General features: G+C 54.8%; 1 protein-coding gene across 1 annotated transcript; it reads right to left on the bottom strand.

Moving 5' to 3' along the window:
* Positions 1-2,053: 2,053 nt before the first annotated feature.
* Positions 2,054-12,335, bottom strand: SPRED3 (sprouty related EVH1 domain containing 3). Its single transcript, XM_017887517.1, is given in 7 exon segments — positions 2,054-5,915; positions 5,917-6,146; positions 6,838-6,981; positions 9,317-9,399; positions 9,497-9,665; positions 11,126-11,306; positions 12,275-12,335. Coding segments are annotated over 6 exon segments (1,236 nt in total). The 5' UTR covers positions 11,303-11,306; positions 12,275-12,335; the 3' UTR covers positions 2,054-5,482.
* Positions 12,336-12,935: the final 600 nt, after the last annotated feature.

Raw genomic sequence — 12,935 nt, 5'->3', positions numbered from 1 at the left:
AAAAAAAAAAAAAAAAAAAAAGTGCTTAGCAGATATAAAGGGAGTACTTAATAAAGAATAACTAATATATATATAGCATTTAATGTGTACTACTGGGCAAAGTATCTTATCTCTTTTACAGAGGAGAAAACTAAGATTGAGAGAAGATAAGTCACAGAGTGAATTCCTGGTGATGCCAAGGCTTGAAGATGAAATTCCGGACTCCATGCTCTTAAACCACGGAACCTATTTCTACGGTTACTACGACTGTTGTTTTGTTGCTGTTGCTAAGTAAACATTGTGTTAGATCTAATCTCTTCCTTACAGTATTCTGGTATCCAGTAGTTCCTAGACAATTCTGCTGGAAGTTGGGGGTGGACCAGGAGCCTGGAGGGAAGAACAGGGATAGAACTTGTTCCTTAAGGACAGATCTGAGTAACCCCATAACCCTGTTCACCCCAAGGCAGGACACTTGGGGGGCTATTTGTTGACATAAATTGAATGTTAAAAATTGCCCAGAGGCGGGCCACAGGGGCTCACACCTGTAATTCCCACACTTCAGGAGGCTGAGGTGGGAGGATCGCTTGAGCCCAGGAGTTTAAGACCAGACCAGGCAACATAGTGAGACCATGTCTCTACAAAAACATTTTTAAAATTAGCCAGGATTGGTGGTGCACACCTGTAATCTCAGCTGCTCGGGAGGCTGAAGTGGGGGATCACTTGAGCTCAGGAGTTTGAGGCTGCCATGAGCTGTGATCATGCCACTGCACTCCAGCGTGGGTGATGATCTCAATTAAAAAAAGAAAACTGCTCCAGCCAAAAACCTGGACTTAAAATCTTGACTCCTCTCTTTATCTCAAACCCCATGTATAAATCTGTGGATTCTATTTACAAAGTAGGCCCAGCACCTGCCCACTTCTCCACTCTTCAGGGCCCTCACTCTGGACCTGTCTGCCGCTGTCCTGTCCTGAACCTTCACAGCAGCCTCCTCTCTGTCAAACTGCCCCCCACCCCACTCCCACTCTGCTGACCACATGCAGCAGAGGGAGCCTGTGAACTGAGTCAGGTCACATCCCTTCCATGCTTGAAACTTCCTGTGGCTCCGTCTCTCTCAGGGTAAAAACCTAAGTCCATTCAATGCCCTCCAAGGCCTTACAGATCTGCCCATCGCCTCTCTGCCCTCATCTCCTGGCACTCTCTTCTTTGCTTCCTCCCCTCTCAACACTCTAGCTCCCTGAAGCTCCTCAGACTTACCAGACACACTCTTGCCTCAGGGCCTTGCACTGGCTGTTCCCTTTACTTAAAACACCCTTCCCCGCAGACATCCCCAGGACTCCCTCACCCCCGTCAGGGCTTTATTCAAATGCCAGCTCCTGACTAGGCACAGTGGCTTACACCTGTAATCACTTGGGAGATTTTCACCTGGAATCACTTGGGACACTTTGGGAGACCAAGGCAAGTGGATCACTTGAGGTCAGGAGTTCGAGACCAGCCTGGCCAACATGGTGAAACCCTGACTCCACTAAAAATACAAAAATTAGCCGGCCATTGTGGTACCCACCTGTAGTCCCAGCTACTCGGGAGCCTGAGGCAGGAGAATCGCTTGAACCCAGGAGGCAGAGGCTGCAGTGAGCAGAGATCATGCCACTGCACTCTGGCCTGGGTGACAGAGTCAGACTCCGTCTCAAAACAACGACAACAAATGCCAGCTCCTGAGGAGGGCCTAACCTGGCCACTCTCGCTAAAATGGTGTGTATCCCCCATTCCCACTTTCTTTTTTCTTTCTGCTATCATTTCTAACATATGAAGTCATTTACTTATTATCTCCCCTACTAGAAAGCTCATAAACTCTTTGCAGGAGGGCCTTTGGTCTGTTCTGCCCACTGCTTTATCTCCAGTGTTTTCAACAGGGCTTGGCACATAATTAGGTGCTCAATAAATGCACTTGTTGAGTGTCTTATAAAACTCAGCTTGAGGGTCTCATGGGAGAAGGGAGAATTGAAGGAGGAGACTGGTTTGGCAGTTCAGGAAGGTGAGTGGGCGGGATGCACAGAGGCAAATAAATAACACAGGCTGAGACTTTGTCACAGACATTTCTTGGAGCAGATCTCGTGCCCCTCCCCGATGACAAGGCTGGGTCTTTGGCCCCCATCCTCCCCCACCACTTCAGCCTGCACTGCCACTAACAATATTGAGGTCACAGACTGGCTTAGAATCAAGATCAGGAAGATATATGTTGGGGTGCCTCCCCAAATCTGGGGGCCAAGCATCCGATCTGAGGGGCAAGTGGCTGGGAAATTGGGCCTGGGGGCTCCAGGGTCTGAGGTCTCCCTGGCTCCCAGGGCGGCCCTCCATGCACCCCGATTTGGGGGCAATGAAGGGGAATCATGGATCAGAGGTGGGTCTCAGCAGGGAGCAGGACTGGGGGACCTGGGAGAGGCGCTGCTGGGAAGTGATGGCCAGGGGACCTTTCCCCAGCCCCCACCGCTTCATCTGCAGATCCCACAGCACCGTACAGCACTCTGGTCCCCCGTCCCACCCCTCCCCAAAACGAGGTAGGTTAAGAATGGAGCTTCCCCCCTGCCCACCACGGAAGGGGGGAGACCGAGGCACAGAGAGGGGCATGGGAACCCAGGCTGCCACAGCCCCCAATCCCTCCACCCTCAGCTCTGGTGGGTCTGACAGTGATGAGAGCTGGGCAGAGTGGGGAGGGGAGAGACACCCCCGCTTTTCTCTCACCCATCCCAGGGTCTGGTTGGGAGTGCTGAATCTCACAGGTTCCGGATGTAATAAATAGTTAAGAATTTAAAGGAAGAGACAGAGGACCTATCCCTTGAACCCCAACAAGGCCATCCAAGTCTGGGTAATGAAGAAAGGTTAAGTGCACAGTTCCAGATGCTTGGGGCCAGATGCAGGTCCCAAGCCCACACAACATTGAGACTGTCTTGCTCCAAGACCTTGATGCCCCCATACAGGACACCAGATCTTCAATCCACTGGAAGTCCCATTTCACTTGGGGGGAAAAAAGCCTGTGGCACTCCCCCCTTGCACAGAAGAGACTCAGCGGGCCACAAAACAGGCTTTCAAACTTCCTGAAGCAACTTCTAACTCTAAAGTGGAAGAGAGCCAGGCGCAGTGGCTCACGCCTGTAATCCCAGCACTTTGGGAGGCTGAGGCAGGTGGATCACAAGGTCAGGAGTTCGAGACCATCCTGGCCAACATGGTGAAACCCTATCTCTACTGAAAATACAAAAAACTAGCCGGATGTGGTGGCACGTGCCTGATATCCCAGCTACTTGGGAGGCTGAGGCAGAAGAATGGCTTGAACCCGGGAGGGAGATATTGTGGTAAGCCGAGATTGTGCCACAGAACTCCAGCCTGGGTGATAGAGTGGGATTCTGTCTCAAAACAAACAAACAAACAAATAAATAGGAAGAGAAGGGGTTAATGGAGGGGCAGAACATAAAAGGCGGAACTTGAACCTGGACTAGGAATTAAGGTTGAACTTGAAGGAAGATCTGCAAGGGTGGGGGCTGTGGGACAGCAGAGCCATAGCTAGCCTGAAAGGTTCCATTGCACACATTTCCAAGGACACAGCATGGCCAGCAGACTGGTGTGACTTCCAGCTCCTCAAAACCCTGGGCTGTGTGCCTTCACTTAATGAAGACTCTGCATAATCATCTGTGATAATGCTGGGTCCTAGACATGACAGTGACGGAGCTCCTAGTTGGTCCTTTTTTTTTCTTTAAGAGACAGGGTCTCACTACATTACCCAGACTGGTCTCAAACTCCTGGCCTCAAGCGATCCTCCTTCCTTGGCCTCCCAAAGTGCTGGGATTACAAGGCATGAGCCACTGCGCCCCACCCTGGGTAGTCCTACAATGAGTGCCAAATGGAAGGGATCTCACCCTAAGATAAAGGGGTAATTCTGAGGATTGCTGGGGGCTTGGGCCGGGATCCTTGGGACCAGAATTCCAGAGTCTGGAACCTTGGAGTTTTGGGGGCCTATGGATGGCAGGATTCAAGGGGCAGCAGGTCTCCAAGGATGGACAAGTGGGGCTGGGGGAATCGGATGTAGAGGCTTCTTGGGGTTCATCAGGCTAGAGAGGTTTGAGTCCAAAGAAATATGGGGTCTGAGGGTGCTAGGGTCTTGGGGCACCTCAAATCTGAATGCCTCTGGTTTGGAGGGATGAAGGTCTTGGATCAGGAACAATCCCAATGTTGTAGGGTCTTGAGCCTTGCATTTGGGGGTCAGTGGCACCTTTAGGGTATTGGATCCAGTGCTCCTAAAGTACCCTGGGGTCACTCAGGGGCTGAGGGCCAAGGGGGTCAGAGGTCTGGGTCGCCATGAGCATCCCCTCTTCTGGGAGCTGGATTCCCAGCCCTTAAGGGGTCGGGAATCTGTGGTTGGAAAGAAGCTGAAGATTCCAGGACATTTGGGGTCTCAAAATCCAGGTCCAGGAGGAACTGCGAGAGGGCTATTTGAGAACTCGAGACCAGTATCTCGGGCCCTGAGGTGTTGGTAGCCTTCAGTCCCACATCTGAGGGCACCAGGCAGCTCTGAGTCCTATAAATGATATCCAAAGCTCCTGAGAACCCTGGCTTTGGGGTGGGTGGACCTATGGAGGTCTTTGATCCCTGGCTTCCAGAGCATCTTGGTATCTGATATGTGGATCTTGGGGGCTCTGGGATGGGTATCCCAAGTCATTTTGGTAAGAGAACATCTCTTGTTTGAGCATATCCGAGCACTCAGTGCATCATAAGAGTCCGGGGTCCTAGGGTGTCTGGGAGTTCCCTGGACATCTTAGACTTCAGTGTTCCTGGATTGGAGGCCAGGTCTGTGGGCACTCAGTTGTGGGTAGATGTTGGGGCAGCATCTGGAGATTCCAGAGCATAACAGAGTTTCAAACTGTTTGAAACTGTCCCGGGGGTCCTGCTGTCTCAGGGGTCCTGAGACTATGAGAGTGTCTCAGATGTGGGGGCACCAGGTCTTAGGTGAACATTCAGGGACTGTTTGGGGGTGACTCTAGGTCCTATGGTCTCAAGATCTGATCTGGGAGGTGAATAAAGGCAGAGTCAGGTATGGGCAAGTCCTGACTAATTGTGGGGCTGTAATCTGAGGGACATGGTGCCAGGCGTGACGGGGGTCTATGTCGTTCATTTCAACAGGGACCTGCCCTTTCCGGGATCTATGCACTCCCTGGCCCTTCTGAGATGCAAAGTATGGGGACGCCTGGAGCCTCCTCGTGGGGTGTGGGGGTGGGGGAACGCCAGAACTCAGTACGCCTGGGATCTCTTGAACACACATCCCAATGAAGCTGGGGCTGGGGTCTCTCAGTCCTAGGTTTGGGTTCCAGGTTCCAGGTCTGAGATCTCTCAATCCAAACTCAAGCTCCAAGTTCCGGATGTGCCTAGGTTTGGGTTTTAGGTCCGAACGGAGTCCGGGGTCCTGGACCCTCAATTTTGGGTCCTCGGGCCGGCTAGGGGACCCACCAGGCCGTCCTCACCGCGCAGCCTCCTCGTGACGACCTCCGCAGCCGGCGCAGCCGCATCGCGCTGCGACCCAGTGGCACGCGCGCAGGGGCGCGTAGCAGCAGAGGCAGGGCACTGCCAGGGAGAGCGCGGCCAGAGCGGCCCAGCGCGCGGCGGGGCGCGGGTGGCCCGGCTCGCAGGCGCACGGGTCCGAGAAGTCGCCCTCGGCGTCCGACAGGCAGTGGTAGAGCAAGCTCTCGGCGCACCACAGGCAGCTCAGACGGCGCACCAGGAGGCGACCCGGGTCCGGGGCCTCTGCGCAGCGGCCGCCACGCCCGTCTGCTCTGCGGCGGAAGAGCGCGCGGCAATGCACGCAGCGTGCTGCCTCCTCCGCCTCAGGGGAGGCCTTGGCAGGCGCAGAGGCTGGGCCCGGGCCGGGAGGTGGGCGAGCTGGGGCGCTGGGGCGCAGCCTCGGTCAAAGGGGCAGGTAGTGCCGCTGGGGGCCCCAGGGCAGCGCCCCTCAACGCGCCGGTCTTGGCGAAGCGCACGACGCAGGTGGACAGGGAGAGGGGCGCGGGTGGCCCGGAGCGCCGGTAATCCTCGTAGCCGCGGCCGCCCCACCCCAGGCCCCCTGCCCCTGCCAGGGGCTCTGAGGGCTCCGGAATCCCCGTGAACGGTAGAAGCGGCGGGTAGCTCTGCAGGACGAAGGGACAAAGAGATCAGAATCCATCCCAGTCTCGGCCTCAAGGATCCAGTTCCCTAGCGCACTCTTGGGTCTGGGATTGAGATTTTCAAGACCCCAGCTTGCTTCTCTCCCAAGGTCCCTCAATCCCCACTTTTCTCCAGGGACAGACAGAGGAATCCACGCACCAACCCCACACCTTTAAGGACCCAGAGGCCGAAGGTTCCCAGTCCTGTCCTCTCTTAAGATCCAAGAGCCCCAGCTCCCAGCCCCCTCCACCTTGAGATCCAGGGGTTCTGGACCCAGCCATCTCCTTAAAGGCGCAGGAGTTTGGTTCCTGGGCCCCTTTTACCCTCCTGGGTACCGACTCGCCCACCCTCCTCGTTAATTTAACAGTCCTCTTCCAGGAGTTCCCCAAATATACACTCTGAAAATGGTCCTAAACCTCTCTGGACTTCGGAACCCCTCAAAATCTCCAAGAGCACAAGGAAACTCGGGAAGTCCGCACCCAAGCCTCCTAGAAACCCAGGCCTCCAAGCCTCTCCCTATTTCCCCGCAGCTTTCTCCCAGTCCCACCCAGTTATCAGGTCAGCCATACCCTGGAATCTGTGGTTTTTCACCCCCCTGGGCCATGGCTCCCGCTCCCTTTGGGTCCCGAGTGCACCGCCCCATTCTCCCAGGAGCCTCAGGCTCCCAGGTCGCACCTGAGCCGAGGAGCGGCGGCGCTGGGGGGGCGTGGTCGGCCCGAAGCCTGAAGCTGACTCCATCGTGACGACGGGGGCCGCAGCGGCGCTGGGAGGCGTCTCCTGGCGGCTGTGACTGGAGGAGGAGTCGCTGTCCACGTGGGACTGGAGGAGATTGGCTGCCTCAGAGCGGGGACACGCCCCCGCACAGCCGATGCCCTCACATAGAACCCCTCCCATTGAGAGCGAGGGCTCTGCGACCAGGAAGGCCTGGGTTCAAACCCTGGCTCTGTCACTGGTTGTGTGACCTCCGGCAAGTGAGCTCACCTCTTGGAGCCTCAGTTTCCTCCTCTGTAAAACGGGGATCCTAAGAGTACCTATTCATAAGGATGCGGTTAGGGCCACCGTCAAGGGCACAGCACATGCCTGAAGTACTGGGAGAACTGGAAATGCTTATTATTATTTTTGTGGAACTCGTTTCCTGATCTAACCAGCTCGCCAAACCTGCGGAACATCTAATGGTCTTCCCGCTTCTCAGAACCCGTCTCCCCAGGGCCGCCAGCTGCCTTCCTCTCTCACTCCCAGCCCCACACTTTTATTGGGGCAGTCCCACCCACTCTGAGTGCTCCCCTTCCCATGCAAACCAGCCTCTGTTCTGAAACTAGCCGAAACATGACTTCTCAGACCCTTAGCTTCCTTTCTGTCACTTGGGCATAACTCCTACCTCATCTGCACACTGCCTTCAATAGACATTCATTGAGCACCCACAACGTGCCAGACTCACAAAGACCACTGTGCAGATTCCAGAGGGTGCCTGGACAGCAGAGCATCTTTCCCGGGTAAGTGCTCGATGCACGGGAAACTGTCTGCAACCGTTGTGGCCCCACTTCATCTCCCATGACCCTGGAATCCCCCCGCTTTTCTGCCCAGGGAATCAATTTTGTTCCTGCAGGTGTTTTCGGTAACTCCCATGGTTTCCAGCAAGTGCCAAATTGCACCCAATATTATGTGCATTCATTCATTCAGTTTATTCAACACATTTACTAAACACTTAACTGTGTGCCGGGCACTGTTTCAGGCATTGGAGACACAGCAAGAAACCAACAAAAGATCCTTGCCGGCCTGAAGCTGACATTCTAGCATGGGAGATAGACCATAAACTAATAGATAAGAAGAAAATAGGCCAAGAACTACGCCTGTTATCCCAGCACTTTGGGAGGCCAAAGCGGGCAGATCACAAGGTCAGGAGTTTGAGACCAGCCTGGCCAACACAGGGAAACCCCATCTCTACTAAAAATACAAAAAATTAGCTGGGCACCTGTAATCCCAGCTGCTTGGGAGACTGAGGCAGAAGAATCCCTTGAACCCGGGAGGTGGAGGTTGCAGTGAGCCAAGATTGTGCCCCTGCACTCCACCCTGAGCGACAGTGCGAGACTGTCTCAAAAAGAAAAAAGATAAGAGTATTTTCAGAAAGGAAATAAGGAAAATGCTTTAGAACATCGGAAAAAATTAGCACTAGACAAAGGGCATTGATAGATTGCAATTTTAAATGGAATACTTAAATTTAAATACTCAGGGAGGCCCTACCTGAGAAGTTGATATTTGTGTAAAGCCCTGAAAGAAACAAGGGAACGAGCCACAAGGAAATCTGTGAAAGAGTGTTCCAGGCAACAGCCAGTGCAGAGGCGCTGGGGCAGGACTGTGCCTGCCATGTTTGAGTAAGAGCCAGGAGGCTGTGTGGCTAGAGCCAAGTAAGCAAGGGGGCCAGACACACAGGGCCACATGGCATGGGATCTCATATGCCACTGTAAGGACTTTGTCCTTTACCTGATTGAGCTGGAGCCCTGGGAGGGTTCCGAGTGTGGGAGGGGCATGATCTGACTCAGCCATTGATAGGGATCCTCTGGCTGTGTGTAGGCGAGGGAGGGAAGGAGTTGACAGTGAGAAGCTATTGAGATGGTCCAGTTGGGAGATGAGTTTGGACGGTACCAGGTTGGAGGCAGATTGTGATGGTTTGGAAAGTGGAACCAATATTTGCTGACAGATGAGATGAGACGCATAAAGATAAGAGGAGTCAGGGATGACTCCAAGGTTTAGAGCCTGAGTAACTGGAAGCATGGGGTTGTCATTAATTTGTTCATCCATTTACTTTTAATATTTATTCATTTTTATTGTTTATATATATTTTTTCAATTTTCTGCCTTTCCACACTAGAATAGAAGCTCCAGGAGGAAAGGAACTTTTTGTTCACTGATGTAACCCAGTGCCTAAAACACTGTCTGATATACAAAAGGTGCACAATAAGGACCCTTGAATGAATGTGTGAATCATGACAGGGCAGAAAGACTAGAATAACTGGGATTGAATTGACACTCATAGTTCGGGCCCAATTTTGTGTCCCCAGCATGTGGCATAGTGCCTGCTACACAGTAGGTGCTCAAGAATGTTCATAGAATCAAAACCCCTGCCCTCCCAGCAGAGAGGCATCCTGGACACTCACCGTCAGAGGGCAGGGGGTCTCTGCAGTATCCTGGGAAGGAGAGGAGGAGGAAGAGGAGGAGGAGGAGGAGGGGGTGAGTGAGCCTGGGGAAGGGAGAGAGGCAGAGAGTGAGTTCCTTGAGCCCAGCTTCTCCTCCCGCTCCCAGGCCAGCCCCCAGTGCACACCACCTGGGCTGCTCACCTCGACCCAGCGCGGCCAGCGCAGCCAGCAGGCTCTTCTGGAACTCATCAGCCTCTGCAGGGCTCTGAAATGTCAGTCCAAACTTGCAGTCACCCAGGCTCCAGTGGTGAAAGATGGGATTCACCTTGTTGTAAACCAAGCCTGGCTTCAGGGTACACTCCAAGGTCGTCTGAGGGGCAGGAGGAGAGCTGGGTCAGATACCCCAACCCAGATATGCCTGTGACATCTCCTCCATCACCAGCCCTCATGCATACCCTAGTGTCTTCTTACACCTAGGTCACCAGCCCTAGGTGTAACCCTGAACCCTGATCAATGCTGATACGACTCCCCAATTTTACTTGTTTTGTTTTTTGAAACAGTCTTACTCTGTCACCCAGGCTGGAGTGCAATGGTGTAATCAGGGCTCACTGCAGAATCAACCTCCCAATCTCAAGTGATTCTCTCGCCTCAGCCTCCCAAAGTGCTGGGATTACAGGCATGAACCCCCACACCCAGCTACGCCCAGTTTTACTGAACACACCTCCGATGCGCAAATATTTTCTCAATCCCTGTATTTTCCTAATACCTCCCGCTGATACCCCTGTAGAAACCCCGAATCTTACTGAATGCCCCCAAACATTGTTAACCCCTTTCTGATAACCCAGCATCCCCGCTCTGACTCAAAAATACTTCCCAGACTTTACTGAACATCTCACAATATTATTGTTCATCCTCTTCTAATAATAATCTCTGGAAACTTTAACCAAAAATGTTCTCTCTCTCTCTCTCTCTTTTTTTTTTTCCAGATGAGCTCTCTCTGTGTTGCCCAGGTTGGTCTCAAACTCTGGGCTCAAGCAATCCTCCTGCATCAGCCTCATAGGTGGCTGGGATTATATAGGCACTGTATCCAGTGCTTACCCCAAAATAGTCTTATTAAACTTCCACAGATTCCCCCTCAGATGCTAGCGAACACCCTATTGATGTTCCCTCAAATCCTTGCTTAGTATTACCGTATTCCTTCAATCCATTTCAAATCCCCCCACTGACTCCTGTTCCCAAACAAAACCTTTCCCTCAAGCCTTTCACACAATCCATATCTTTCTACTGCATCCCTGGTTGAAACTTCAACACTGTCCCTCCACATTGTGCCAGACAGCCCAGTTATTCCTGCTGAACCCATGTATAGAATTGTCACCCGTCTCTGACACTTTCAAATGGACCCCAGCAAATGCTTCCCTATACTTAGGGCAGACAAGAGCCAGGTGGTGTAGGGCCTGGTGGTGAGGATCTCTGAGCAAGGTGGAGGGTTTTGAACAGAGGAGGGACATGGTCTGAGTTGGGGAGTGGGGGGAGGCAGTGCCCCCGTGGACCAGACAGGGGGCTGGAGCGGGGAGCAGGAGCAGTACAGGGAGACAACGAGGAGGCTGCTGTGATAGTCTGGCTGGAAGTGGCAGTGGACAGGACCCTCCTAACACCCCATGTATCCTGCAATTCCCAACTCTTATCTACAGGACAGATATTCACTCCCAAACTTCACATTCCAGCTTGATTCCTAGGCTGGGAGGCAACGTGACCACTGCTCCATACACCAGCCCCATTCCCCTCCCTCCCCAGGTCCCTACCCTCCCCGCATGCCCCAGGGTGGCTCACTTTCTGGTCCCGGAGGCGCTCCCCGTGGATGACGTAGTGCCCCTGGCGGGCCCCCCCCTCGGGCCTGGCCCCTCGGACCCGACACACGCTCACCTGGCTGAGGCCCCCGCCCCCCACAGGCAGCCAGCCCCCACTGGAGTCATCTCGGGCCATCACCACAGCTCGGACCCGCACCATGTACCTGCAGGAGGTGGGGGGAAGGACAGGGACAACACAGTCATGAGCTCAAATCCTACTCTCCCATGGAATGTTCCCCCTAACCCTCATCTCCCCTCCAACTTTATCTCTCACATCTGGGTCGACTGCACCCTAAGCTAGCAATACCCACCTTCAACCCCATGGCCACCTTATTCCACATGGCTCCTTTCTTCCTCATGCCTTCTCTTCTCTCCCACCTCTATCTTCTTCTCCATGTCTGCCCTTTCTCTCTGTACCCACCTTTCCCCCATCTCTCTGTCCCCACCCCCACCAGCCCTGGTGTTGCACTCCCCTCCCCTCCTGCTCATCCCTATTACCCCCTTCTCCTCCCTCAGCACATACCCACAGCCCCACCCAGTGCTCCCCCTCACAGCTGGGTGCCTGCGCATATATATTTTCTCTGGGCCCATCAACTCAGCTCCCGTTCTCCCAACCCTGCCTCCGCACCCTGTCGTCCAGGTCACAGGCTGGGTGAGAAACCCAGGCTCTTTCCCCCCCCCACCCCTTCCCGGATTTATGAATGAGACCGGATGCAAAGCTCACTGAGTCACCCAGCAACGGGAGATGGGCAGGGAACAGGGAGAGAACCAGAAATGGCCAGAAAGAGAGGCTCAGAGGGAGATGGAGGCAGAGGAAGTCAGAAACCGGCGACCGAAGACACATCCAGAGAGCATTTCATTCACAAAAATCAAGGCTGCTCCCTCAGGCCCCAGCCGAGGGAAGCCGGGGGGAAAGATGGGATTGGGGGGGAGATTGATCCTTCCTCCCTCTTCCCTTCCCGCCCCCCAGCCCCAGCATCCTTCAGAACCATTTTACCCCGCCCCCCAGCTCAGGGGACGTAGCCCTCCGCCCAGTAATCGGGATCAGTGTCCAGCCCTCACTGCCACCAAGCACAGGGACCCTGGCGTCCCAACCTTAGGGACCCAGACGAGCTCTAGCCCCCTCCCCCACCTGCAGGCTGCTGGGTTTCCCCGGCCCTTCAGGAGGGGAAGGGGCGGCCGCAGCGCCCCCAGCCCCCTTTTCTCAATGGGATGGGATTTTGTGAATGAGCAGTCACGTGACGCTGCTTCCTTTGTCCGCCCGCCTCCCCCGACAACAGGTGAAGCAGGGAACGAGGGCAGGGGTCCCCCCAGGGCCTAGCTGTAATGGGACACTGGGATTTCAGGGTGTCCTATGCTCCCCACACATCCTGTGTCCCCCGCGGGGGGAGTGGTCCTCAGCGTTCCTCAATGGTGAGGGTCCAGGACGGAATTTTGTGAATGGGGCTTCCTCGGAGAAAGTCCAGACCCCCCAAATGCAGATTGGTACCCCGAATGGCTGCCGCGCAGTTTGAGGGGTCCCCACTCCCTAGTCCTCCGAGCTGGGGCCTGGGGGGCGCCTGGGTGGGCAGAAGGCGCAGCGCGGTCCTGGCCGCCCCCTCATCGGGGCAGGCAGTCTGTCAGCCCCCGCCCCCTCGCCCCCCTCGGCACCTGCCTGCGAGGCTCCGGCCGGGCTCCGAGCGGCGGCGACGCGGCCTCCTCCTCCTCCTTTTCGTTCCAGCTCCCTCGCTGGCTCCGGCGGCGCTGGAGACGGGCACCGGGAGCCGGGGCGAGGGGGGAGGGAGGGGAACCTG

This window comes from Rhinopithecus bieti, unplaced genomic scaffold (genome assembly GCF_001698545.2).
Source record: "Rhinopithecus bieti isolate Rb0 unplaced genomic scaffold, ASM169854v2 scaffold_15776, whole genome shotgun sequence".
Lineage (NCBI taxonomy): Eukaryota > Metazoa > Chordata > Mammalia > Primates > Cercopithecidae > Rhinopithecus > Rhinopithecus bieti.
The sequence above is the reverse complement of the archived record's forward strand: the minus strand, read 5'-3'. Positions and strand labels throughout refer to the sequence as shown.